The 27,895-nt window shown below is 38.0% G+C and overlaps 1 protein-coding gene across 1 annotated transcript; it reads left to right on the forward strand.

The window, feature by feature from the left end:
- Positions 1-165: 165 nt before the first annotated feature.
- LOC139754546 (ubiquitin-conjugating enzyme E2 Z-like) lies at positions 166-27,895 on the forward strand. The gene is made up of 7 exons (XM_071671870.1): positions 166-328; positions 4,133-4,840; positions 7,845-8,105; positions 10,471-10,582; positions 18,655-18,858; positions 23,662-23,849; positions 26,036-27,895. The coding sequence occupies exons 2-7, from the start codon at positions 4,149-4,151 to the stop codon at positions 26,070-26,072; spliced, it is 1,494 nt and encodes a 497-aa protein (XP_071527971.1). The 5' UTR covers positions 166-328; positions 4,133-4,148; the 3' UTR covers positions 26,073-27,895.

Raw genomic sequence — 27,895 nt, forward strand, 5'->3', positions numbered from 1 at the left:
AATATTACTGGTTTTTGAAATGGGATGTAGGCATGACCATAAATGCTATTAACATACACCAGAATTAAAGATAGTGGACGTTTGGGAAATGATAAGATAAATGCAATTTATATTTTAAGAGTATTTAGGATTTTTGCCCCATGTTCCTGGAACCTGAGTGAAACGATAACAGTGGTGGTGGGGACGAGGGCGAGGATGGGACCCGCACATCTATCACAACTCCTGTGTCAAGTTTTCCCAGTAATATAATTATTTCCCTTAACCCCCGACTGTGTAGCCTCAGGAGATTGGGCAGCACGGAGTGGTTGCTCTTCAGTTGTGGAGAGGAGTGAGTTATCTCGCCTTGTTTCCCCCCAGTTTCTCAGATAGTTGGACAGATAGTCGAGATGTGATGAAATTCTTCCCGCAGGAAGGGAATATATGTATATATGTAGGTATAGGAAAAACTTATTTAACTTACTTGTTAAATATGTGAAGTGTAAGGGGGAGGTGGGTTTCTGGCGATGCACTAGTGTGTTAGATAAGCGATATCCAGCCATGCCAGAAGGATTTCATGGTATGAAAAAGCGAGTTTTGGTTAAGTGATGAAGATGTCCTGTGGTTGGTCTGGTTGGTCTAGGGGTGTGGAGTTGGTTAGGAGTGGTTCGGTCTTGTGGGTTTGGTGTGAAGGGTTGGGATGATCTTGGTGTTAGTAGGTTGAATTGTTAGAATCGCTTTATTGTAGTATGTATTTATTTTTTTTCTGGTTGGTTTGGGTGTTAGTTTTGGTAAAGTTAGGTTAGCCAGACCTTATAGTACTGGTATCCACTTCTCAGTGGGGCTACTCAGGATGTACAATTGTCTTTTACTCTCATGCTGAATATTTATTTTGATATCTGTCTGTTAGCTAACTCCACCCTTACTTGAATAGGGTAGATTTTTATCACTTGGTTCTTGTGGTCGAAAACCCTTCTTTTTCCTCGTCTTGAAGAAGGCGAGAGTTCGCAGGATTGGTCATGATGGTAGCAGTTTAGTTATCAAGTCAGGTGTTACTTAGTTTTTATGTAATTGACAATGAAAGGGTTAGTTTTCTTATCATTGCCAGAGAATGGCATTTTGCTTTGAATTTGTAGGTTAATTTTGGCGACTAGAAAGCTGCCATTCGGAAGCATTATTGATAAACTCCTATTTTCAGATTATTGATACAACAGTAGATTAATACCTTTAGTATTTATAATGCAGGAAACAAACAAGAATGAGTATTAAAAGAGGAGATAGATAACAGTATTATCTTTATTATATAGATAGGGAAGCAGAGTATTGTTATCTGTTCATTGTAGATACATTAAGAAACTCTTGTAGGAGTTCACGTATGTAGTCACATACAACTTGGAAAATTTTCTTAAATATTATGCATTTATGCTAATGATATTATAAACTAAGGTATTGGCCAGAATGCAACTATGTATTGAGTTCTGAATATCCAAACTTTAAAAAGACAAAATCCAAAATTTTTCTGGTCGCGTGTTCTAAATTACCATCAACTTGACCATGATTTTTCCAGAGTTGGTAACTTGTTTACCATGCTATGTTGAAGCATACAGAGTTGTTCATATCGTCTGAATAAATGGATGTCTTCAGGTACTGTGCTTTCCTCAGTTGTTTGTGCCATTTCCATAAATTTTTTCATTGTAATGGCATCTTAGAGGCATACGAGTGACAGTGCTGAGTGTAGTATTGTGAAGCGAAAGCATATTGCACTTAGCATTATGCAGAAAGTGGAAAAATGATTGAGATTAGATAAGGATGTGTGGATTCATTGCATAACTAACTTATTCATTTACTTCCTAACCAACACCAGTCTTTTGGTATTGATAATACAATTATGTGTATATACATCTTTCAATCATTTTCACTATTTTCCATGAGATGGACATGTCAAGAACAGATAAACAAATGAACAACTGCCATGATCAGAATTCGGATGTATGGTATTAAGAGGCAACATGAAAAACTGTCAGAATTCTGCACTTAAAGTGAACCTGTTCCTGGCATTGTTAATGGTAAACCAGAACATGAAGTTGGGTAACCTGTCACAGATAGGCTCGTGTATGAGTTGTTTAAACTTTAAATCTTGCTGTGAAGTTGTCGCAACCTACTTCTGAACCAGTTTTGTGTAGGTAGTTAGAAAAGGAGCTTGACAAGTACTATATGATGCTTTTAGTAAATGTTTAATGAATGATTTATATATTATGGTTTTTCTTTTAACACTTGTACAGTACAAACTAACACCTGGAACCTGTATTAGTTTTTCAAAAAGCTTTATTAAAGTTGTATTTGATAATGTGTTGTACCTGGAGTAGAAGGTTTGGGTAAGAGTGCATGTATGTATAATTATACGGTCTTCCTTTGTCATTCATGTTAAAGATGTATTGAAGAAACAAGTAAAATCGTTTTTATGGAATTAATTAATTGTTGATGCTCTTAATGTGTTTGTAACTAAATTTTTTATTCTTCTGCATTGTTGCAAGTAACTTTACTCATTTCTTCAGCTTTTCGTCATAATGAAATCATTATAATTTTGTATCTAGTTCAATTTTGTATTTGTACCCTCTTTTGTGTATTAGTTACCTGTATGTTATTAGTCATTTTGAATGTATTATGTGGACCTCAAAGGAATTAGTGTTTTTGTAACTTGTATGTGCTATCCATGATAAAACACATGTATGAGTACACTTTATGTGCATTTTACCAAATAAATCCAAATCCGTAAACCACAATCTGTAGGGGCATATTTCTAAAATATGTAGAACTTCAAAATCTGAACATTGCTTGTTTCAAAGGAGTATAGGTTTTTGTGACTTGATATGTAATGAGGTCATTATACTATTTAGGTTAAGCAGGGATTTAGTAGCATTTCTTTTTTGACTGTGTTGAGATTGAGATACTTCAGCAGCTTCCGTCATTAACAGAGACAGAAATAAAGTGAAGCAAATGCTTATTGAAAAAATTATTAAACTCTAGTATAGTTGTTATTTGTGTAATGAATCCCCCCCCCCCAAAAAAAAAAAAAAATGATAGTCTCCATGCTGTATATGTGTAAGGTTAGTGAAATCCATAAATGACTACTGCATGTATTAAGCTAAAGATAATTAAGCATAGCATGAGGCTCATATGTTTGATATTGAAGTACAGGAAGCCTCTAGTTAACAATGTTTCGAGCTGAAATGTTTTGGACTTGTGATGCTTCAGAATTATGGCACCTTTAGATTTGCAACTTTGAAAGAACTGATTTTTGTAAATATATTTTTAATGTCTGATGTAATATATTCTGTTAAAGATAAGATGGATTGCTATAATTTGAGGTATTTATGTCCTCAACATGCAAATTTTAATAATGTCTGCAGAGTACCATTCAATTTTTGTCCCACTAGCTGTGAAAATATATTCGTTTTTGTTCACTGTCACCTCAGTAATTATGATATCCACAGTAAGTGCAGACATTTCAGTATATCTGAAAGGAATAATCAAGCATAAGTTGAGGATCAAGTGTTTAATATTGAAGTACAGGAAGCCTTAAGTTACGATGTTTTGAGTTGAGATGGTTTGGAGTTGCGACACTTAAGAATTAGGGCATGTTTTGTCGACTTGTAACACTGTACTTAGATTTATGACCTTGAAGAATAGATTTTTGTGAATATTTTCTCATTGTCTGAAATAATGTTAAGAATAAAGTGGGTCACCATATTTGGAGGTATTTGTGTACATATTGTGCATATTTGATTATGTCACAGCAAAATACCATTTGATTTGTATCCCACTAGCTGGGAAAATATGTTTGTTTGTGTTCACTGTTATCTCGTTAACGATGGTATCCACAGTGAGTTTAGACATTTCAATATATCTTGAAGGAATGTAGTCATGGGAGTACTGGATGCACTGCTTTCACCTGTAAGGTTGAATTATAGGTGCTGTGGGAATAAAAGGCATCCGAAGTTTAAAAAGATTTGAGGTATGCATTATTCAATTATGCCTTTGGCTTTTTCATCCCATTTCTGTCTGCATTAGTTTTAGTTTTTTAAGATTCTAATTTTAGAGTATTTTTATATACATTTTATTTTGTGACTGATGTTAGGTATTTTGTTCCTTTCAGGTCAGTGTCCGTGATCATGGAGCCGCAAAGTACAGTGGCTGAAGCAGACTCAACCTCCGTCTTACCACCTCTTGAGTCTCTTTCAAATGTCCACCCTTCACAGTCCATTTCAACTCTATCATCTCCATCACAGTCTCCTCCAGTAGAATGTCCCTCTTCACAGTCTCCTTCAACTGATTACCTTCCTTCAAGCTCTCCACCAGCAGGGTCTTCTCCTTCACAGTCATCTGCTTGGGCCTTTTTACTGTCAGAATCATTATTTATACCATCATTACAGTCCTCGGTAAACACACCTGTCTCTCAGTCACCTTCGGCAGGGTTGCCTTACACACTGCCCACTACAGTTTCATCCTCCTCTCAGTCCCCCACGGTCATGCCACTCTCTCTCCCTTCATCAGTCATGTCTTCCACATTGTCCTCTGCAGAATTACCTCCTTCACAGTCTCCACCCACTGAGTTGTTGACTTTAAATTCACACCCTAGTTCCTGTTCATTAGCACCAGGGTCACCCTCCTCACAGTCCACTATGTTACCTTCATTTTCCCCCTCTGAGTTCTCCCTTCCTCAATATTCAAAAGCTGCACCTATAGATCCTGACTCCTGCTTGCCTAATATGTCTTCTAAAAGCTGGCGATACGACCCATTGGCCTCTCCAGACTGGGATCTTGCAGGACCACCTGGATATCTTTGTGCTGGTCGTGTTAAGAAGTAAGTGGGTGAAATATTGTATCAATTTCTTAATGCATTGAGTGCAAGTTTGATGACAGCTTTTTCATTATGGATGTCTTTTTATGAGTATTTTAGTATCCCAAGACTAAAATACATATATTTTACTTTGAAAAAGAAACAAAATTTTTAAAGAGATTATTAATCAAAGTTAGATGAATTTTAGTATCCCAAGACTGAAGTACATATATATTTTATTTCAAAAAGAAGAAAAATTTATGAAAATATTAGTAATCAAAGTTAGATGAATATCTTAAGGTGTCAAGGATACAGAGTTTAATTTGCCAATTAGTTGCGAATTAATGGAAATTTTTGTGTTTGCATTTGTATTTACTCTTCTGTGTTGGCAACATTTTCTTTCAATTAATGTGGCTAAATCATTCTGATGTCTTTTGTCTAATGTGGTTAAGGAATTAATGAACAGTATTTGTGTGTTTAGGCTGCCATTGAGTACATTTGATAGACAAGCTTATGTACTTTTCATGAAGTAAATTATGTGAATTTATCTCATCACACTTCAAGGATAGCATCTGAGGTAACAGAAGCAAGATACAAAATAGGTGTATGAATAATGAAGAATTTGAAGTTTTTTATGTATTCACTCATACTCTTTTGGTTGGTATTAAAAAGAAATCCTGAACAGCCATAAAGCTTTATGATTATGAAATTATTCACAGTGAAGAAATTATTGACACTAATACCTGTACCAGAGAGGTAACATGATTTAGTTATTTTTGTCTCTGCAAAACAGTACTTGGTTCTTAACTAATGAGATGGCAAAATAAGCTAAAGAAAGAAAAAAAAAGGAGGGATGGAGAAAGATATGGGAGGGAAGGAATTGGAGAAGGAAGAGTGGGGGGGAGTACTCTTGGCATCCACACTTAATGGTTATAACATTATTACAACTGCAGTCTTACTGTTACAGGTTTAGAATGGCTATTACAACCATACTTAGACATCTTGCTTTTCCTGCCTTCATTTAAATTCAGAGTTCTGTTTCTTGGTATGCAGAGATGCCGTATGTCACAGGCACCTATAATTAGTATTGGGGAAACATACTACTGTGTCAATCATGATAATGCACAGTAGGGGAAATTATGTCCCTGGCCCTGCTAGGTGTTTGCAAAAACTAGTTTCAGCAACAGTCATGCAGCTGTGTGCACTCAACCCAGGGGCATAAAGGATAAAGATATTGATTTGATGGACATTGAACTTTTATAATCATGAGAACTTAATTTTGATCTTAGTAGGTAAGTGATCTGGATTATGATATTGAGGAAATAATACTGAAAGAGTGAATGTAGGTTTGCGGTAGGGGTGTGTGATGTCTCCATGGTTGTTTAATTTGTTTATGGATGGGGTTGTTAGGGAGGTAAATGCAAGAGTTTTGGAAAGAGGGGCAAGTATGAAGTCTGTTGGGGATGAGAGAGCTTGGGAAGTGAGTCAGTTGTTGTTCGCTGATGATACAGCGCTGGTGGCGGATTCATGTGCGAAACTGCAGAAGCTGGTGACGGAGTTTGGTAAAGTGTGTGGAAGAAGAAAGTTAAGAGTAAATGTGAATAAGAGCAAGGTTATTAGGTACAGTAGGGTTGAGGGTCAAGTCAATTGGGAGGTGAGTTTGAATGGAGAAAAACTGGAGGAAGTGAAGTGTTTTAGATATCTGGGAGTGGATCTGGCAGCGGATGGAACCATGGAAGTGGAAGTGGATCATAGGGTGGGGGAGGGGGCGAAAATTTTGGGAGCCTTGAAAAATGTGTGGAAGTCGAGAACATTATCCCGGAAAGCAAAAATGGGTATGTTTGAAGGAATAGTGGTTCCAACAATGTTGTATGGTTGCGAGGCGTGGGCTATGGATAGAGTTGTGCGCAGGAGGTTGGATGTGCTGGAAATGAGATGCTTGAGGACAATGTGTGGTGTGAGGTGGTTTGATCGAGTAAGTAACGTAAGGGTAAGAGAGATGTGTGGAAATAAAAAGAGCGTGGTTGAGAGAGCAGAAGAGGGTGTTTTGAAATGGTTTGGGCACATGGAGAGAATGAGTGAGGAAAGATTGACCAAGAGGATATATGTGTCGGAGGTGGAGGGAACGAGGAGAAGAGGGAGACCAAATTGGAGGTGGAAAGATGGAGTGAAAAGGATTTTGTGTGATCGGGGCCTGAACATGCAGGAGGGTGAAAGGAGGGCAAGAAATAGAGCGAATTGGAGTGATGTGGTATACAGGGGTTGACGTGCTGTCAGTGGATTGAACCAGGGCATGTGAAGCGTCCGGGGTAAACCATGGAAAGCTGTGTAGGTATGTATATTTGCGTGTGTGGACGTGTGTATGTGCATGTGTTTGGGGGGGGGTTGGGCCATTTCTTTCGTCTGTTTCCTTGCGCTACCTCGCAAACGCGGGAGACAGCGACAAAGTAAAAAAAAAAAAAAAAAAAAAAAAAAAAAAAAAAAAATACTGAAATACTCTGGAACAAGTGGGGGCAGGCATATATGTAGATGGCTAAAGTCATTGCGCCATGAATGACAGTGCGGTATATGAAATTATGTAAATAAAACATTATGAATGATATACCTGAAAATTTTGTAAATATACCATATCAGTGTATAAAAACCCAATGGTGCATAGTGAAACATTTTGCCTAATCCTTATTTTTATTTACTGCATAACGTTACAAAGTCTTCAGAAGTATAGAGTGTGTATCTATTGTAAAATTGTACCGGTGAACCTCCCAGATTTTTCAAGACATCTGTTGTTTAGGGGTTAAGGTATAATTACATGTGATTTTGCTGTGAGATACATTTGTATGAACTATCCAGAAATGAAAGAGACAGATTCCTTTGAATGTAGACTGGGTTTGATAAAACATTTTGCCATATTTTATACAAAATGTTATGAATAATGAATTACATATGGTGTCTAAGTCTTATTACTGTTGGTATTACTTATGCTGTTATCTGTTGGGGTAAGAAGTGTTATTTTCCCAAATACTTTCAGGGACCTGAGCAGCATCTTTACTGAGCCACTGCCGGGAATATTTGCTGTACCTGAAGAAGACAACCTGTTCAAGGTCCACTGCCTTATCATTGGGCCATTTGACACACCATATGAAGGAGGATTTTTCCACTTTCTTGTACGGTTTGGTCCACAGTACCCTCTTCACCCGCCCAGAGTACGGTTGCTCACAACAGGAGGGGATGCTGTTAGATTCAATCCCAATTTGTACAAAAATGGCAAAGTTTGTCTCAGTATTTTAGGGTAAGCATACAAGTTTGTATTCTGCCTTTTTGTAAGATATTTTCACATCAGACATAAGTAACCACCATTCCCCAATCAGAAATGTAAAGCTTATCCCTGCCTCATACTTCAGCAACCTGTACTCACAGATTCCCTACCCACATTTTAGATGATACTGACAGATCACATACATACTGAAATACCCTGACAAGCATTAGACATCTATCTTCTCAAGTCAGTCTTAAATTCCACCCTATTAAATATACACCTAAAAGAAGCCACATTCTCCATACAAACTCGAGTCACATGCTCAGGACATCACCCATCTCTACATCACAGCATACTTACTTTCATCATATCATGAGGCACTTCTTGTCAACATGCAACTGCCATAGAGAAGGCATTGAGCTCTTCTCAGTTCCCCTGCACTTTCTGCAGGTTATTAGGTTCAGCAGGGTTGAGGGACAAGTTAATTGGGATGCGAATTTGAATGGAGAAGAATTGGAGGAAGTGAAGTGTTTTAGATATCCAGGAGTGGACTTGGCATTGAACTGAACCATGGAAGCAAAAGTGAGTCATAGGGTGGGGGAGGGGACAGAGGTTCTAGGGGTGATGAAGAGTATGCAGAAAGAGAAAATGTTATCTTGGAGGGCAAAAATGGGTGTGTTAGAAGGAATAGTAGGTCCAACAATATTATATGGTTGCAAGACATGGGTTGTGGAGGAGGGTGGATGCGTAGGAAATGAAATGTTTCGGGACAGTATATGGTATGAGGTGGTTTTTATTGAGTAAATAATAAAAGGGTAAGGGAGATGTGTGGTAATAAAAAGTGGTTGAAGGAGCAGAAGAGGGTTTGTTGAAATTGTTGGACACATAGAGAGAATGTGTCAGAAGTGGAGGGAACTAGGAGAAGCGGGAGACCAAATTAGAGATGGAAGGATGGAGTAAAAAAATTTTGAGTTATCATTGTGTGAACATGCAGGAGGGTGAAAGATATGCATGGAATAGAATGAATTGGAATAATATGTTATACTGGGATTAACATGCTCTCAGTGGACTGAACCAAGGCATGTGAAACATTCTTGGTGGGGCCTGGATGGGGAAAGGGAGCTGTGGTTTTCGATACATTACATGTGACAGCTAGAGAATGAGTATGAGTGGATCTTGCCTTTCTTTGTCTGTTTCCCGGCACTACTTTGCTGGGCTAAAATCAGGGTTGGATGAGAAGATAATGTATATGTTAACTTGTTTCTTTTCCTTCATGTATTTGTGCTGTTTCCTGTGGGATGGGATTGTGTCAGGAATGGATGAAGGCAAGCAATTTTATCCTTTCAGATACCAGCTTCTGCCATTTTTCACTTGAATCTGCCTCTGAGCCTAATCGTCAGCAAACAGAAACTGACTTGCCTCTCAGTTTTAATGCTTTCAATGCTAACCCCATTAAAAAGTTGTCACCCCAAATTGTACAACTATTAGCACTGTTTGAAGTGAAAAAATTGTCTTCCCAAATCATACAAGTATATTAGCACTGTTTGAAATATAAAAAAGATATTTCAATTATTCAGATAGACAACCAGTTAGACCTAATAGACATTCAAACCGGTGCAGCACTATCATATGTAATTCATGGCATGCTCCAGCCATTTAAATCTATCTATATCATCTTGTCTGCTGAGAGATTAAATCTTTCTCTAATATTGAGAAATTATGAAATTGTAATTAAAAGCACTTAAACTCACTCCTCATTGTTTCCTGATACTTCAGGTTATCAGATATGATAGGTGGCTATTAGTGTTATATGAACCCCAAAAATCTCATTTGTGTACTCTGAGTTGTATGGTGGAGACATGTGCTGTGTCCTTCTTGGTTTTCTCTGAATGACTGAGGCTTGTAGGCATTTTGGCAAGTGACGACTTGCATCTGTACTTACCTTTAGTCAGTATATGAACCATTGATTCTTTTAAATGTGGGCAGGGAGATTCAGAATATATGCCATGAGTTGATAGGACTGTACCAATCAGAGTTGTGGCTAGGACTTAAAGCATTGATCCTTGTTCACTAGCTGGGATTGGGTAGGACTGATGAGGCTCATATAGATAGGTGAATGCAGCTTCACTGCTGAAAAGTAACTCATTCTTTAGAGCAAATTCTTTGAAAATTTATGATATTTTGGACTGAATGCATTGCAGATAGGTTTATCGGACTTGAAATAATGAAATAGGTTACAATTCATGGAGGAAGTATCCTCTCTGTTTGTTCACCCCCTACTTTGTGTCCCTTTCCATAAAGACAGTTAATCAGTTATATTTTACATCAAAATGATTTGTAAGATGTCTGATTTTTTCGTTTATTGATACTAATTTTGCTGTGACTGTTTTACTTGCAGAACTTGGTCAGGCCCATCTTGGAGTCCAGCATCCAACCTCTCCACGGTCTTGTTATCTCTCCAAAGTCTCCTGAATGAGCGCCCATACCACAATGAACCTGGTTATGAAGAGGTAATGGGTCTTAATACCAATATTTGAAAACATTTTACAAGTGAATTGACAAGTTGAAAGATGAGAAAAAAGGAAGGAAGTATGAAGAGATGGTGAGTGCACGGTTGACAAAATTTACGAAGAGCATGGAGGAGTTAATGAGATGTGGGAGAAGTTATTTTGACAAGAGCATGGAGGGGATAAAGATATGTGAGAGAAGGCTTTTAGGAGCATGGAGGATAATGTGAAGTGAGTGAAGATTTTTAGAAGGGCTTGGAAAACTTTTGAGACTTTGGAGAAGATTATAAGAACTTAGAGAGGATTGATAGAATTTTAGAAGATTTACAGAAGAATGTGGGGGAGTTACTTATATTTAGGAAAAGATTTTTATTTAGAAGAGCATAAACTAACTCAGGAAAGCATAATGAGTGCATTTCAAAACTTGAAGTGGGTTATGCTTTATGGGAGAAATTCAGGGATATTACCAAGTGTGCATTGGGGAGATTTGTAAATTAAGAGGATGATAGAATGATAAGTGTCCCATGAAAGAAATGATGTGGTAAACGATTTTGTGAATCAGTAAGGAAATGAGAAGTGAGTGAATAAGTTTTATAAGGAAATTAGTTTGGACTTTGAATTGTAATTTCTGTCAGTTGCTGAATATAAAGTTGACTGTTTTATCTGTACATCAGGGTGGCTTCTGTACAGAATTTTCTCCAGACATAGAGTTAAGGGAATTTCTGTTTATTTGCTCCTTTCTTGCTGACATTAATTGTCACATTATGCTTTCATCTCATGTGATGTGTTGCTTTACATTATCCTAACCCATCAGATATTAATTTTCATATATTTGTCCATTTATAGTAATTATTACAACTTAGCTTGTTTTCTCATCCATCATTATACATTCAGTGTTAATATAAAGTTTTTAAGGTGCTGAATAATGCTTTGAGCAAGGGGTAGCTACAAACAGCCAGAGGTGGATTGTATCTTCTTGGGATGTATGTCATTCATGTTTGCATTGAGAACCACTTAATCCTTAGCACAATACAATGGGAGTGTTTTAACCTGCACTTAGTTGCACTTAGTTATCTGAAAAAGTGCCTCAAGGCTATTCATTAATTTTTCATTTTGTTATAGGGGCTCTCATGGAGCTATTTTGTAAAACAAAAATGATGGTAGTTGAAATGTCGTTTTTATGTGAATGCTGTACGAGTTATGAGTTTCCTTGCGATACTGTGAAATGATATAATAGTATCCAGTCTGCTGGATATTCTATTGTATTCTGAAAGTGGATGGAGAGAGATGGGTGATTATTGGTGCCTATGCACCTGGTCATGAAAGGTCATGAGAGGCAAGTGTTTTGGGAGCAGCTGAGTGAGTGTGGTAGCAGCTTTGATGCACGAGACTGGGTATAGTGATGGGTGATTTGAATGCAAAGGTGAGTAATGTGGCAGTTGATGGTGTAATTGGTGTACATGGGGTGTTCAGTGTTGTAAATGGAAATGGTGAAGAGCTTGTAGATTCGTGTGCTGAAGAAGGACTTGTGATTGGGAATACCTGGTTTAAAAAGAGATATATATATATATGTATACGTATGTAAGTAGGATAGATGGCCAGAGAGTGTTATTGGACTACATGTTAATTGATAGGCATGTGAAAGAGAGACTTTTGGAGGTTAATGTGCTGAGAGGGGTAACTGGAGGGATGTCTGATCATTATCTTGTGGAGGCGAAGGTGAAGATTTGTAGAGGTTTTCAGAAAAGAAGAGAGAATGTTGGGGTAAAGAGAGTGTTGAGAGTTAGTGAGCTTAGAAAGGAGACTTGTGTGAGGAAGTACCAGGAGAGATTGAGGGCAGAATGGAAAAAGGGTAGAGCAAATGACGTAAGGGGAGTGGGGGAGGAATGGGACGTATTTAGAGAAGCAGTGATGGCTTGTGCACAAGATGCTTGTGGCATGAGAAAGGTGGGAGGTGGGCAGATTAGAAAGGGTAGTGAGTGGTGGGATGAAGAAGTAAGATTGTCAGTGAAAGAAAGAGAGGCTTTTGGATGATTTATGCAGGGAAGTAGTGCGAATGATTGGGAGATGTATAAAAGAAAGAGGGAGGAGGTCGAGAGAAAGGTGCAAGAGGTGAAAAAGAGGGCAAATGAGAGTTGGGGTGAGAGAGTATCATTAAACTGTAGGGAGAATAAAAAATGTTTTGGAAGGAGGTAAATAAAGTGCGTAAGACAAAAGAACAAATGGGAATATCAGTGAAGGGGGCTAATAGGGAGGTAATGACAAGTAGTGATGAAGTGAGAAGGATGGAGTGAATATTTTAAAGGTTTGTTGAATGTGTATGATGATAGAGTGGCAGATATAGGGAGTTTTGGTCGAGGTGGTGTGCGAAGGAGAGGGTCAGGGAGAATGGTTTGGTAAACAGAGAAGAGGTAGTGAAATCTTTGCGGAAGATGAAAGCTGGCAAGGCAGCAGGTTTGGATGGTATTGCAGTGGAATTTATGAAAAATGGGGGTGACTGTGTTGTTAACTGGTTGGTAAGGATATTCAGTGTATGTATCGTTCATGGTAAAGTGCCTGAGGATTGGCGGAATGCATGCGTAGTGCCATTGTTCAAAGGGAAAGGGGATAAAGGTGAGTGTTCAAATTACAGAGGTATAAGTTTGTTGAGTATTCCTGGGTAAAGGCATGAACAGAGCATCAGATTGGTTAAGTGCAGTGTGGTTTCAGAAGTAGTAGAGGGTGTGTGGATCAGGTATTTGCTTTGAAGAATGTATGTGAGAATACTTAGAAAAACAGATGGATTTGTATGTAGCAATTATGGATCTGGAGAAGGCATATGACAGAGTTGATAGAGGTGCTATGTGAAAGGTATTAAGAGTATATGGTGTGGGAGGTAAGTTGCTAGAAGCAGTGAAAAGTTTTTATCAAGGATGTAAGGCATGTGTACGAGTAGGAAGAGAGGAAAGTGATTGGTTCCCAGTAAATGTCAGGTTTGTGGCAGGGATGTGTGATGTCTCCATAGTTGTTTGATTTGTTTATGGATGGGGTTGTTAGGGAGGTGAATGCAAGAGTTTTGGAGAGGAGGGCAAGTATGCAGTCTGTTGTGGATGAGAGAGCTTTGGAAGTGAGTCAGTTGTTGTTCGCTGATGATACAGCGCTGGTGGCTGATTCGAGTGAGAAACTGCAAAAGTTGGTGACTGGGTTTGGTAAAGTGTATGAAAGAAGGAAGCTGAGAGTAAATGTGAAGAAGAGCAAGGTTATTTGGTTTAGTAGGGTTGAGGGACAAGTAAATTGGGAGGTAAGTTTGAATGGAGAAAAACTGGAGGAAGTGAAGTGTTTTAGATATCTGGAAGTGGATTTGGCAGCAGATGGAACCTTGGAAGTGGAAGTGAGTTACAGGGTGGGAGAGGGGGTGAAGGTTCTGGGAGCGTCGAAGAATGTGTGGAAGGCGAGAACGTTATCTTGGAGAGCACAAATGGGTATGTTTGAAGGAATAGTGGTTCCAACAATGTTATATGGTTGTGAGGCATGGGCTATAGATAGGGTTGTGCGGAGGAGGGTGGACATGTTGGAAATGTAATGTTTAAGGACAATGTGTGGTGTGAGGTGGTTTGATCAAGTGAGTAATGAAAAGGCAAGAGAGATGTGTGGTAATAAAAAGAGTGTGGTTGAGAGAGCAGAAGAGGGTGTATTGAAATGGTTTGGTCACATGGAGAGAATGAGTTAGGAAAGATTGACAAAGAGGATATATGTGTCAGAGGTGGAGGGAACGAGAAGTAGTGGGAGACCAAATTGGAGGTTGAAGGATGGAGTGAAAAAGATTTTGAGCGATCAGGGCCTGAAGATACAGGAGGATGAAAGGCGTTTGAGGAATAGATTGAATTGGAATGATGTGATATACCGGGTTCAACGTGCTGTCAGTGGATTGAACCAGGGCATGTGAAGCGTCTGGGGTAAACCATGGAAAGTTTTGTGGGGCCTGGATGTGGAAAGGGAGCCATGGTTTCGGTGCATTACACATGACAGCTAGAGACTAAGTGTGAACAAATGTGGCCTCTGTTGTCTTTTCCTAGCGCTACCTCGCGCACACGCAGGGGAAGGGGGTGCCATTTCATGAGTGGCGGGGTGGGAGCGGGAATGGATGAAGGCAGCAAGCATGTATATGTACATGTGTATGTATATGTATGTATATTTTGAAATGTATAGTTATGTATATGTGCGTGTGTGGGCGTTTATGTATATGCATGTGTATGTGGGTGTGTTGGGCCATTCTTTCATGTGTTTCCTTGTTCTACCTCACTAATGCGGGAGACAGCAACCAGGTATAATAAAAGATTATCCTGCCTGCTGAAATGCACTTTTAATGTGATGGTTCCTTTATTTGTGTCAGATTATCAGGTTTTGGTGAGTTTGTCCATGGTGTGGAATCACAGATTGATATAGGTCTTTGCTTTCTTTAAAATCAAAAGTTATATTAGTTTAGAGGACTGCATAAAAAGTATACTTCTGAGTGAACAGTGATTTTTACATGACAGTTCATCCTTACTCAGTGGAATAGATAAGTTCGTGAAAAGTTAGCTGCTAAGCACAATTCTGTTGAGCAGAATTTGTTTTCTTGTAGACTCCCAATTGATTATTGGAGATGCATCCATATTACAAAGATTGCTGCTCCAGGATATAATGAAAGCATTCTTTATGATGTAGAAAATCTTTTTTAGATATTTGTGATAAATTCCTTATAATATGGTGATAATTGTAATATTAAAGATAAGGCACAAAAACATAGATAATGACATTTTTGACAGTTACCAGACTTTATGGCTATTGCTGCTTAAGATACTTTTACGGAAAGATATGATAGAATTACAGGGAGGGAAAGGTAGATGCAGTAGGATTGAATGCATCACCCTTTGAGTAATTTTGTCTTGTACATAGTGTAGTTAGACTCCAAGTGGGTTACAGACACTGTGGGTGTGTTGAGGATGTGTTTATGATATGTTTAAAGGCTGTATGAACCTGATATAAGAATATAGCTGTGCAGTCTTCTATAGTTTCAGCCACTATCAGTGTACATACATCATTGCCTTGATATTCCACATGTTTTTTCTGAATTTGTCTCTTTTTATGTATGGTTTTGATATCCCCATATATAACTCCATCTAAATGAACAAAGAACAACCAAGAGTGCTTAACACTCCCTTGATCTAACATGACCTCTCACAGATTCAGCATGCCTGTACATACAGACACACTTACCCATGTGTAAATGTATCCTCAGTACTTTCATTGGATTTGTTTCAGTTAAGTATTCCATGAAACTGCTTCATAATTTTTTATTGACGTTTCCATACTTTTTGTAGGTTCTTGATTGTTATATACATTCCTTTTTTCCTTTTTTATCAGTTATCAAATTTCACTTCACTGATTGTCAAGCTGCACTTCTCTGACCCAGGTTGCTGCCTTTTCTTTCTGCCTCACCCACACATGGATTACTAACATTCTATCCACAAACATACATTATCTACTTGTCACACATGACACTTTATAACACTTAACTCACGCAACTCATTCTTCGAACTTTAGGTTTTCATGTAGTGAGCTTTGTGTGCTAGCCTAACATTTTGGTAAAATGGTAGGAGCAACAGATAGAAGTAGTAGGTAGGAGCATTAGGTAGAAGTATTTATCAATGTAGAAGTAGTAGGCAGAAACATTAGGTAGGAGTATTAGGTAGAAGTAGTCAGTAGGAACATTAGGTCGGAGCCCAAGCAAACACTGCACTAGACTTGCCATCTGCCAGTGGCCTGTTAAGGGTGAGGCACTAAAGGCTGAGAAGCAGCCCTAGAGCTCAATAGTTATGGAAACTATTGCCATGGCAACCCCAAGTTAAGGGAGTTCCAGAAGAGAATAGGCATCAGAGAAGAAGATAGTACAGGTTTGAAAGAAAGTCTTTTTGGCTAAAAAAAATACCCTGAACTATTATACCTGCAAGTTTTGATATTATTCTAAGGGTGATAGATTGCTTAAAAGCTTCAAAATGAGGACTTTTTTTCTTGCTGAAAATGAACCTGAGGTTGATATATTGTTTTGGGTTGAGTAGGGCCTGTGATTAAGTATTCAGTTGGTAATTCTAGAAGAAATTATATTATATATCATTTTTAAACAATATTTTGTGCTAAAAAATATCCTGTCATTTCTGGTACTCTGGGAAATACATATGCTTCAAAACCTCCTGATAAGGACTTTTTCATGTTGAATATGAATACGAGGTGCAAAATTTATGATTAGAAATCATTCTCCCCTGTAGTTATGTACTTAATAGGTAACATTTTTAAGTAAATTTTTGTTTATTTACTTTGTATTTACTGGATATCTGTTGGGTTGGAGAAGGATTATAAGATTTATTCCATGATTAATTGAAGTTTAGAAGTGTTATATTTCAGTTTTGAAATAAAAGTTTTTTCAGGTTAAAAAATATCTGAACTATTACCTCTAATTCTCCTATTTTTCAGAGTTTAAAAGATTTCCTTGACAACTTTAGTACAAAATATTTTTCATGCTGAGTATGAATGTGAGGTTGAAATATTGTTTGGCAGTCTTTGTGACTTGTAATTAAGTTGTTAAATAATTACAATTTTAAAACATTTTCTGGTCATTTGATTTGTATTTATTGGGTATCTTTTGGCTATGTGAAGTATTGAGATTTTTTTCCATAATTATTTCAAGTGTAGAAGTGTTTGATTGTGTTATACATAAGTTTTGAAACAAAAAAGTTGTTTGGGCTAAAAGAATGCCCTGCAGTTTTTATTATTTTTCTTGGGAAATGGATTTGCTTAAAAAACTCATTCCTTGTAACTCTAGATTTTTCTTGTGGAAAGTATTATGTACTATCCCTGTCTTTTAGCAAAATGGTAAGAGCAGTAGATAGTAGTAGTAGGTAGCAACATCAGACAGGAGCATTAGGTAGTAGTAGTAGGTAGGTAGGTGGGAGCATAAGTAGAAAGAGTAGGGTGGAACATTAGATTGAAGTAGTTGATAGGAACATTAGTTAGGGCTTCTAAAAATCTGCACTATAGTTGCCCTTTTCCTGTTAAGGGTGAGGTGCTAAAGGCTAAAAAGTGACGCTGGATTTCACAAGTGGAGCTTTTGCCGTGGGTACCCCCTTGAGGGGGTTACTAAAGGAAGCAAGCATCAGAGATATAGATAGATTTATAACCTTGCATGTAGAGATATAGATAGATTTGTATCTTTGCCTGCGGTGCAGAGATAGCAGCAGAACAAGAAGCAGATTTTGCTTTTGTATGATTAGCATTTTGTATAGAACAAAGATGATTAAATTTTGTAGCCCCCTGCAGGAAAAAATGAAAATCATAGAGACTGAAGATTCCAGTACTGTGAAAAGACTTTGGCATTTTTATATTTTTATTCCATTGATTTTTTATTTCTCCTCTGATGGGACCAGCATAGCACAGACTTTTGTAGGCGGTTGTACATGAATGGGCTATTTGGCTGACATTTCATCCAGTTACCTTTAATGTCATTAACTACCTATTTGCTTCTGGTGGAATAAGGGGTTCCCCAGATAAGCCTTCTTAATCTTACATACTGTTGGTGTTCTTGGCAGTACATTGACATAACATATCAGGGCTTTGCGTCAGATTTTAATAACAGTCATAAAAAACTGTACACCCCTTTTCTGTACATGCCCATGCCACAATTCACTTTTTTATATGTAGCTATAGCTCCTCACTGAAGTAATTTTATTGTAGGGTGTTAAAATGATAGATCATTGGATATAGTATGTCTCTTAACATTTTGACCAATTTTTGTTTTGGAGGCCAGTATCTGGAATAATAATTATTGCAGATTTGCCGTTATCAATGAAAATACCAGGAAAAATAGTTGATTAATTTTATCTTAAGTATTTAACATCCTTAGTGTGAATTGTTACTTATTATGTGGGAAATGTTTTTTTTTTTTTTTAAGAAACCTTAGCTCCACATAGACATAACTTGATCCTTTGATGATTTATTAACATATTGCTACAAGTGATATATTCATTAACAGTTTGACGGTGTGTGCTTTATTTTTTCAGGAACATAACATTGGGGACAGTGATCGTTACAATTCCATCATCATGCATGAAACTATCAGGGTTGCAGTTATACAACAGCTAGAAGGCAATACAACTGCACCACCAGATCTGTTGAAGGTCATGCAAGCCTCATTTATGGAATATTATGATCATTATGTTGAAATATGTGAAAAGAACATGTACAAAGATGGACAAACAATGGATGTGAGTATTAAGTTATTCTTATACTGAAAACTTGAAATTAGGTTTTTTAATTTAAATTAAGTAGGTAAGTTTGCCTCCTCTTTCCCATTAAAGCATCATCATGACAAGTAAAGGAATTGTACTTCTACTGATAGGTCTTTTCTCTGCCCATATTGTTACTGTAACATCCAGTAGCTGGTGACTGAGTTTGGTAAAGTGTGTGGAAGAAGAAAGTTAAGAGTAAATGTGAATAAGAGCAAGGTTATTAGGTACAGTAGGGTTGAGGGTCAAGTCAATTGGGAGGTGAGTTTGAATGGAGAAAAACTGGAGGAAGTGAAGTGTTTTAGATATCTGGGAGTGGATCTGTCAGCGGATGGAACCATGGAAGCGGAAGTGGATCATAGGGTGGGGGAGGGGGCGAAAATTTTGGGAGCCTTGAAAAATGTGTGGAAGTCGAGAACATTATCTCGGAAAGCAAAAATGGGTATGTTTGAAGGAATAGTGGTTCCAACAATGTTGTATGGTTGCGAGGCGTGGGCTATGGATAGAGTTGTGCGCAGGAGGATGGATGTGCTGGAAATGAGATGTTTGAGGACAATGTGTGGTGTGAGGTGGTTTGATCGAGTAAGTAACGTAAGGGTAAGAGAGATGTGTGGAAATAAAAAGAGCGTGGTTGAGAGAGCAGAAGAGGGTGTTTTGAAATGGTTTGGGCACATGGAGAGAATGAGTGAGGAAAGATTGACCAAGAGGATATATGTGTCGGAGGTGGAGGGAACGAGGAGAAGAGGGAGACCAAATTGGAGGTGGAAAGATGGAGTGAAAAAGATTTTGTGTGATCGGGGCCTGAACATGCAGGAGGGTGAAAGGAGGGCAAGGAATAGAGTGAATTGGAGCGATGTGGTATACAGGGGTTGACGTGCTGTCAGTGGAGTGAATCAAGGCATGTGAAGCGTCTGGGGTAAACCATGGAAAGCTGTGTAGGTATGTATATTTGCGTGTGTGGACGTGTGTATGTACATGTGTATGGGGGGGGGGGTTGGGCCATTTCTTTCGTCTGTTTCTTTGCGCTACCTCGCAAACGCGGGAGACAGCGACAAAGCATAAAAAAAAAAAAAAAAAAAAAAAAAATGAATATTTATATAGGTGCATTATGCACGACAGCTAAAGACTTGAGCGTGAATGAATGTGGCTTTTTTTGTCTGTTTTCCTGGCACTACCTTGCTGAAGCAGGGGGTAGCGATGCTGTTTCGTGTGGGGCGGCGTAGCATCAGGAATGGATGAAGGCAAGCAAGTATGGATATGTACATGTGTATATATGTATATGTCTGTGTATGTATTGATATGTGTATATGTTGGTGTGTGTATGTGTATGTGCTTGTATGGGCATTTATGTATATATATGTGTATATGATTGGATGGGCCATTCTTTGTTTGTTTCCTGGTGCTACCTCACTGATGCGGGAAACAGCGATTAAGTATAATAAAAAAAAGATAATAATTATTATTTTATTATACTTGATCGCCGTCTCCTGCGTTAGTGAGTTAGTGCAAGGAAACAGACGAAAGAATGGCGCAACCCACCCACATACACATGTATATACATACACGCCCACATATACATACCTATACATTTCAACATATATATACATACTCAGACATATACATATATACTCATGCACATATTCATATATGCTGCCTTCATCCATTACCGCCGCCACCCCGCCACACATGAAATGACACCCCCTCCCCCTGCGTGTGCGTGAGGTAGCGCTAGGAAAGGACAACAAAGGCCACATTCGTCCACACTCAGACTCTAGCTGTTGTGTGTAATGCATCGAAACCACAGCTCCCTATCTGCATTCAGGCCCCACAAAACTTTCCTTAGTTTTCCCCAGACGCTTCATATGCCCTGGTTCAATCCATATACAGCACGTCGACCCGGGTATACCACATCGTTCCAATCCACTCTGTTCCTTGCACACCTTTCACCCTCCTGTGTGTTCAGGCCCCGATTGCTCAAAATCTTTTTCACTCCATCTTTCCACCTCCAATTTGGTCTCCCACTTCTCGTTCCCTCCACCTCTGACACATATATCCTCTTTGTCAATCTTTCCTCACTCATTATCTCCATGTGACCAAACCATTTCAATACATCCTCTTCTGCTCTCTCAACCACACTCTTTTTATTACCACACATCTCTTTTACCCTTTCATAACTTACTAGTAACAGTCAAACCACCTCACACCAATTAATGTCCTTAGACATCTCATTTCCATCATGTCTACCCTCCTCCGCTCAACCCTGTCTATCGCCCACGCCTCACAACCATATAACATTGTTGGAACCACTATTCCTTCAAACATACCCATTTTTGCTTTCCGAGATAACTTTCTCGCCTTCCACACATTCTTCATCGCTCCCAGAACCTTTGCCCCCTCCCCCCACCCTGTGGCTCACTTCTGCTTCCATGGTTCCATTCACTGCTAAGTCCACTCTCGTTTCTCTAAAACACTTCACTTCCTCCAGTTTTCTCCATTTAAACTTACATCCCAATTAACTTGTCCCTCAACCCTACTGAACCTAAAAATCTTGCTTTTATTCACATTCACTCTCAACTTTCTCCTTTCACCCACTTTTCCAAACTCAGTCACCAACCTTTGCAGTTTCTCACTCGCATCAGCCACCAGAGCTGTGTCATCAGCGAACAACAACTGACTCACTCCCAGGCCCTCTCATCCCCAACTGACTGCATACTTGCCCTTCTCTCCAAAACTCTAGCACTTACATCCCTAACCACCCCATCCAAACACAAATTAAACAACCATGGGGACATCACACACCCCTGCTGCAGGCTGACATTCACAGGGAACAGGAACCAGTCATTCCCTCTTCCTACTTGTACGCATGTTTTACATCCTTGATGAAAACTTTTCACTGCTCAAGCAGCTTACTCCCACATCATATACTCTTAAGACCTTCCACAAAGCAACTCTATCAACCTTATCATATGCCTTCTCTAGATCCATAAATGCTATATATAAATCCATCTGTTTTTCTAAGTATTTCTCACACACATTCTTCAAAGCAACTACCTGTTCTACCACTTCTGAAACCACACTGCTCCTCTCTAATCTGACACTCTGTACGTATCTTCATCCTTTCAATCAGTACCCTCTCATTCAATTTCCCAGGAATACTCAACAAACTTAAGGTTCTGTAGTTTGAATTCTTACCTTTATCCCCTTTGCCTTTGCACTATGCATGCATTCCACCAATTTACATATATATATTTTTCTATGTTAGCCAAGACTGCATGGGCAACAGAGGCCCAAACCTTTAGCAGGATAATATCATTTTAAGATTAATGATTAGTTTCCCTAAAAATTGTTGATAAGAGCAATTACTTTTTATTTTTGACTGTGGCTAGGCTCGAATCTGGAATGAGAAGTTTGCATACACAGGATGATTATGGTCATCATCAAGCTCATCAGTAAGCCTCTCATCTCTGCTCTTATATATTTCAGTGGTATAAGTCAGCTATTGGACTGCAGTGGAACCTCTTTTCAGTGTTTAGTATCCTCAGAAAGGGGAATATTTGAGTCTCGAAACAGCATGGACAGGTTAAGGAAAGTTTTCTCATTATTTTCCATTGTGTTTTCCTGATAAAACTTCCTTTTATGACTTTTTCTCTTTTTGCTGAGACAGCATGGGCAACTGAAACCCAAATCGAGGCCATCTCACTAACACCATAAATACATATACATACTCTAGCTTAAGCCAAGTACTCATTTTTCACTCAATTTTTAGGATTGGATGAATAGCCAGGTTGGCTGTGGACTGACTGCTGCAATCAGGATTTAAACATATATGTCCAGCCTTGGGTGGTCTGTGAATGTAACACAGTCACGAACTCTGACTGTGTCAAACCAGAGGTCTTGATGTAAATGTTGTTATTTGTGCTGACATGCAAAATAGAAAAGGGCTTGTTGGACATTGAATTAGGCTTCCTCCTCTTGGTGTTCTTTTTGTAATCTAGATTCTTTTGGACTGGAAAGTAATTGGATATCTACTTTTTTTTTTTCGTTAACCAAGAAAATTATTTATGAAATAAGAGGGCAAACAGTTTGGCATCATTTTAATGCCCTTTAAAAGGCCCTTTTCCACATGATACTGCAAAAAGATACCTAATCATCCCCACTTGATGTTTAAGCCCATAATGAGGGGATCTTATCCTTGAAATGCACTTCTTTTATACCAAGATTTGATACATGATGTTTAATGTCACAAAGTGTTCAATCCCTCGGCTCAGTTTGGGTTCATCAGTTTGCATGGCTGTGGCTACATGGAATTCAGTTCATTCATAGGTTTCATTACAGAGCCTGTCTCTTTTGGAGCTTTGCTGTTCTGGTTAGGAAAGCAGAATCGAACATAAGCTGTAATTTGTCAAGATAAGAACCATGAAAACCATATGTTTGGGAGAGTGACAGTTAGTCTTGTGCATGTAGGCATTCCTGTTTTGTAATTCTACTAGACCTTGATTTGGGGTATTCCTGTGGTTTGTAGTGTTATTGGAGGCCACTGTCTTAAATGACACAGAATTTTGAAACAATAATATCCTTGACTTTTTTGTAGTTTTAGAAATGTCTGTATTTGAAGCAATACTTTTTATGTGTAACAAATCCAAAACTTTTATATAGTCAAAGCCAAAAGTATGACTTGCAAGGTAATATCTTTGTGGGTTATGTACTTTCTGTAGAAAAAACAAAGCATCCAACTAAGCATTGCATTTATGGTACAATGTGCTCAGTTTGATGAATTTTCAGGATCCTTTTGGAGAACGCCGAGGTCGTTTCCAGTATTCAACATTGATGAAGCAACTAAAGAGATTAAAGATCAAACTGAAGGCTAATGGAATTCCAGAAATACCAGAAAACTCCAAAACAACTGAAAGTGATGATGTTTCAAGCATATCAGAAAGCGAAGAAGGCTCACCTGCAAGTGAAGGAGAAGAGTAAGGCATTTAAAAAAGAATTCCCTCTTATGTGAATTAGTTTCACTGTTATATTTAAATCTTTTGTCCATCAGCTGAAGGTAGATCAAGAATATGCAGCCACCCACATCATTCACATGTATGGTGACATGAACTGTGCACTGCACTTGAGGAACCCATTGTTAGTCGACACCCATAGTTGATTCATACACTAAAGTGTAACATCATTTATTCATTTAACCTCAAAAGCAAAATTTCTCCAGTTTACTTAAGTCTCAGGCATTTTTGTTTAGATATCTTCTGCATCCTGAATTTTATAGTGACCCTTTTGTGTTATGCAATGGCAAGAGTAATGGTTGGATGCTGTTGCCCTCATTGTTGCCAAAAGTCAACTTAAGTTCTGGCAGTACAGTACAGTAAGGTCCAATATTTTTTGTAATTGAAATTGAGAGATGTATCGTACCATAATACCTAAGTATATTTCATACCATACTAGTACTGTAGAATATTGTAGTTTCATGCCAATTTTTGCACCTTTGAAAAATAGAGAAGGAGGATAACAGAGAGATTAAATTTATTCTTGTTGCCTCTTTATTCTCCACTCCAAATCCTGAAATGTGTTGCATTCAGACAGAAGCCTTTCTTTATGGTTTACGTATAGTAAATTTAATCTCACTGAAATTTTACACGAATGATTAGTCCCAAGTGTTACATTGCAGGAGCATGATGGCATCAATTATATCACTTTGATCCTTGTCTAATGTAAGTTCTGCCAGTTGCCCCCAGAGTGCCACACATCAGTATTTAAAAACTAAACTCTGTTTCATAAGTGACCGTGGTACCTAAGTATGTCGAACTTATCGATATTAAGGACAGTTGCATAATCAGAAACCTAGCTGCGGAATGTAACATACACGTGATAGTCAGCTAAATCCTTCTCAAGGTCTTCCAGCTACAACCATGGAAACATGGGGAGGAATTTTTGTTATATATTTTGAGGTAAAAAATACTATTCAGAATCCTAATGTGTTTGGAACTGATATGATAAGGTTAAGAAATGATACAAAAAAATATCGTACTTTCATATTGTACCAGAGAAAAAATTGCTCTGTAATTTCATGTCATACTTGTCAAAAAAAAAATCCTTACTGTACTTCCATTTCATACCCAACCATACTGTACCAAACTGCCAGGCTTGCTCCCACACCATATATTCATATCACTTAATGCAAAACATATCATACACTTCCTCCAGATCCATATATGCCTTATTAAAATCCTTGTTTTTCTTATCCAGTATTTCTCACAAAAATTCTTCAAAGCAAGCACCTGTTCCACACGTCCTTTACCACTTATGAAGCCATGTTGTTCCTCCCCAATCTAATGCTCTATGCATACCACTCCTATCTCAGTTACAACTCTTCCACACAACTTAACAGGTATACTCAACAGAATTGTACCTGTGTGATTCAAAAAGTCACATTCGTTTCCCTTGCACTAAAAGCATTTTGTTAATTCTCAGGGATGTTACCTTGAGCCATATATGTGTTTATAATTTTGACAGACCACTGGACAACACTCTTGCCCACTTTCTTGTGAAATTCAAATACAGTCTCATCTAGTACAGCTGCTTTGCTACTCTTTACCTTATGAAAGACTTTCTTCACCTTCCCTTTTCACCAAGCCATTTGCCAAGACTCAGGAAGCATAACTCCACATCCCAGACAGCCATCTTTAGGCACCCTGTCATCAAACTTTCAATAGTCCTTCAAAATACTCTTTCCATCTCTTCTTTACTCTGTTTGATATCCACAAATGCCACCCATGTACAGTTCACTTTCCTCATTTATTTCATACATTAATTCTTGAAAGCGAACCCTGGCCCACATGCCTTCTTTCTCTTCTGAAGCTACATTATTGCTTCTCAGTTAGATGTTCTGTGCATGCCACCACCCACTCAATCACCTTTCTCCTGAACATCTTCCTAGGTATGCTCAGCAGACTTTGTACATCATTAGTTTGCATATAGCTGGCTAGGTAGTAAAACACCATTAAAGCTTCTGCACACTCCCTGGTGAATTTTAAATTAGATTGTATTTATCCTTCCTTGTTTAGTTACTGTAATGTTGATACATCCATATGATTTAAGTAGGTACACTAAGACAAAATGCTATTGTTTTTGTCTAAAGAAGGTCTTACCTCCTCAGCTCAACCATGTATGCATGTGCACCGGTGAGGTCATAAACTTGGTATCTACTGGAAACTGACAGCATCCATACGTATACCAGTGTCTTTACTGTGTTTTGAGGATCCCTGGAGAAGCATCTCAGACTGTGAGGACATACTCTCGAGAGGTGGGATGACCCCGTCACCAGATAATAGGTCCTACTGCTCTGTGATGTCAGTGGAGTGTGCCCAAGTCATAAACAAATGCTGAATTGTAGGCTGAACTGGCTCCATCACTTGCCACTCCTAGGAGGGCATGTGTCCTCTTGAAATAATTACTCCTAGAGGGTGAGCATGTGATGCATATTTTTTTTGCTTAATTTTTTCTCAATGAAATATATGTATGGATAAAAAAATGTGATGAGATAATTTTAACTCATGTGTTCTTGATAATGATTCATATATAGATATGATAATATGAAATTTTGAAAGTTTATGGATAATATGGTAGGATAATGTAATGGAACAGTTGCATCCCAGATATCAGTGACTGTAATATGGTAACGTGTTAAATCAGAAAGGATAACATCAAAATGGTGATGGACATTGTGTTGAAAAGGTACTAAAGGCATTGTAGTTTTGTGTATTGTGACCACAAAATTTTCCTACCTTATCCATACATTATAATGTGTGTTACAAAAGCTGTAACAGATGACGGTCAAAGGAAAGAGCAGAGCTGAATATACCCTTCCAATTTGAAACACTTTTTGGCAGAAATGTTAGCAAATAGCTTTGATAAAGAAATATATAATATTTGCAGCTGAGAGCGTTCATAATTTTGGATGCTATGGCTGTGACAGTTGTTACAGCTTGTTAGTATATTGGGCTGTTCGAGATACTGTGAAAGATTTTTCCATCACATATTTAGTTAAGTAGCAATACATCCTTCTTTTGTGCAGATGGCAAAACAAGTTTTTATTTTCACTCTTATTTACATTTAATTGTATTTGTAGTTGAAGTTAAAGCGACAGATTTTTTGCTGTGTGTGTGTGTTCACCACAGTACAGTTGATATGTTCTGCTACATTCCCTTTGAGTAAGTGTATCTGTGTTTCTGAATTTTGTAATTGTTGTAGTACTTTCAAATAGCTTTTCAGTTAAATCTTGTTCAGTTCTGTTTCCTTTGTAAAAGAATGAAGTAGATCTTGTAGAAAAGAAAATTTACTCTCAAAATTGTATGTTTTTTTTTTTTTTAAATGAGCAGGGAGAGAAAGGAATTGTCATGACAATTACAGAATAATTGACAATGAGCAGTATGTAAATCTTATGTCTACCATTCTCCATTTTTTCATTTTCTTTGGGTAGATGAAGTGTAAAAGAACCTTTTGTTGGCATTTGAAAGCACAAGTAGTTGAGGTTACTTTCCAGGGTATGATTCTACCTCAGGAATTTAAGCATCACTGTGCCAGCTTGCAGGTATGGGTTTGAAACTCCACTTCTGCAAAATTATTTCCCACAAAAGGTGCATGCTAATATACACTTGATCATCCCTGTGTGAATGGGAATGGATGTGATGATAGACAAGATAGGATATGAAGATTAATGACTCCAAGATACAGCCCCTTTATTTGCCATCAACAGACAAGGATATAGGGCATATATCCTGTGACCATAGCATAGATACTAAATTCCTTGTCAAAATTTATCTGCTTGGCAATTAGGTAGTAATTCAGTACTTGGTAATTAAAGGCAGCTGTTTAAGGACAGTTATTTTGTTAACTAGGTGGAAATAACAAAGCAAGTTTGCACAAATTTTTTTTAATGTATACAGAGTGATGTTTTATACATTATATGTATATGTTGGAGAACTAGGAGAACATATTAAAACCTCATGTACCCAAA

Source organism: Panulirus ornatus, chromosome 17 (genome assembly GCF_036320965.1).
Source record: "Panulirus ornatus isolate Po-2019 chromosome 17, ASM3632096v1, whole genome shotgun sequence".
In the NCBI taxonomy this organism is placed as follows: Eukaryota; Metazoa; Arthropoda; class Malacostraca; order Decapoda; family Palinuridae; genus Panulirus; species Panulirus ornatus.

Coding starts and splice junctions, on each gene's coding strand:
- LOC139754546 (XM_071671870.1), top strand. CDS start 4,149: ATGGAGCCGCAAAGTACAGTGGCTGAAGCAGACTCAACCTCCGTCTTA. Junction 10,583..18,654: donor ATGAACCTGGTTATGAAGAG/GTAATGGGTCTT, acceptor TTATTTTTTCAG/GAACATAACATTGGGGACAG. Junction 18,859..23,661: donor AAGATGGACAAACAATGGAT/GTGAGTATTAAG, acceptor ATGAATTTTCAG/GATCCTTTTGGAGAACGCCG.